The sequence below is a fragment of the Chanos chanos genome, chromosome 8, assembly GCF_902362185.1.
Source record: "Chanos chanos chromosome 8, fChaCha1.1, whole genome shotgun sequence".
Lineage (NCBI taxonomy): Eukaryota > Metazoa > Chordata > Actinopteri > Gonorynchiformes > Chanidae > Chanos > Chanos chanos.
The window spans coordinates 857,501-858,665 of NC_044502.1; the positions used below are offsets into that span (position 1 = coordinate 857,501).

Here is a 1,165-nt window from a genome sequence, read left to right on the forward strand (position 1 = left end):
ATCTGTAATACACTCTATTAAATAAGGCTCAAGCTTGACAGGGAGCCAGGCTCAGAGGAGAGCGCCCTGTGCCGAGCATTTACGCAGACAGACGCTTTTTGGGTTAAAACGTGTCATGGAAATCAGTGGCAGAGCTAAGAAAAGGATCAGAAAATAACGGAACAGACGGGTCAGACAAGGACGGTTCAGAAGAGAGAAATCAGAGAAGAACAGACTCTTTCCTGTTAGAGGACAGAACAGACCAGAGGAAGACACGGTCTTAACCAAAGCCACAGAAACACTGTGTGAATAAAAAGGTGACTTCAGGCCTCAGGGGCCATTTTTAGGTTTCCATGCCCAGAGGAAGGGAAGTCTGAACGTTGGCATATGTTAAGCACAAAGATCACTGATGAGCACGGCACTGTTCCGGAAGAACAGTGGGCAAGGTGATGTCGATACTACATTTCAAATAAACCTGATACACTAGTAGAAAATATCGTTCCACGCGAGGTCGTGGATGTTGGTGTCTACTTCTTATCAGGATGACAGTAGCTGGACGGAGAATACTGATGAACTGTTTACCCCGGCACCCAAAAATACAGATGCAAGTACCCTGTCCGCAACTCGGTCAGCAGATGAATAGCACTTATTCAATAAAGCTAATAAATGTTTACATTGTTTTCTTATACTATTTTGCGCATTCACACAGCGACGCATGATAAAACAAAATGACAAAAATAACTAAAACAAACAACTTAATACATAATCTTACTTATCTTGTTGCGCAAGGGTTAGCCTGGCAAATCACACACTGAAATTCATACTGAAATTCTAGTTTCATACCTCGCTGTTGTGACCTCGCAGGTTGAAGTTGATTCTTTGGGGAGTTGGTCGGTCCCTTCTGCAGTGACTGGAGGTAAAGGTTACACCAACAACTCCTCGTGCGTTCCCGGTGGCCAGCCAACCCTCCTCGTAGTAGCGCCTCCGACATACCGGCTTTTCCCTCTCGCTTTTCGGCACTCTGCCTTTCCAAGATAAACACAGGATGTTGGAGTCGCTGGTCAGGACGGGACCATGTTCTACAGCGGCAAACATTACTATTGACGAGAGACAGCTGTCTGTTATCCAGACGGCTCAGAGTTATCTCGGTTTTCCCTGTCAGGCGGATGGCTGTGGATGTACGGCT

General features: G+C 46.0%; 1 protein-coding gene across 1 annotated transcript in view; it reads right to left on the reverse strand.

Annotated features, from left to right (window-relative positions):
* The window catches only part of tulp4a (TUB like protein 4a), a 19,585-nt gene extending 18,420 nt beyond the window's left edge, over nucleotides 1–1,165 (reverse strand). Inside the window, exon 1 of the mRNA XM_030782513.1 lies at nucleotides 823–1,165. Within this exon, the coding sequence (XP_030638373.1) occupies nucleotides 823–1,074 (252 nt within the window). The 5' untranslated portion in view covers nucleotides 1,075–1,165. The remainder of the gene's footprint in view (nucleotides 1–822) is intronic.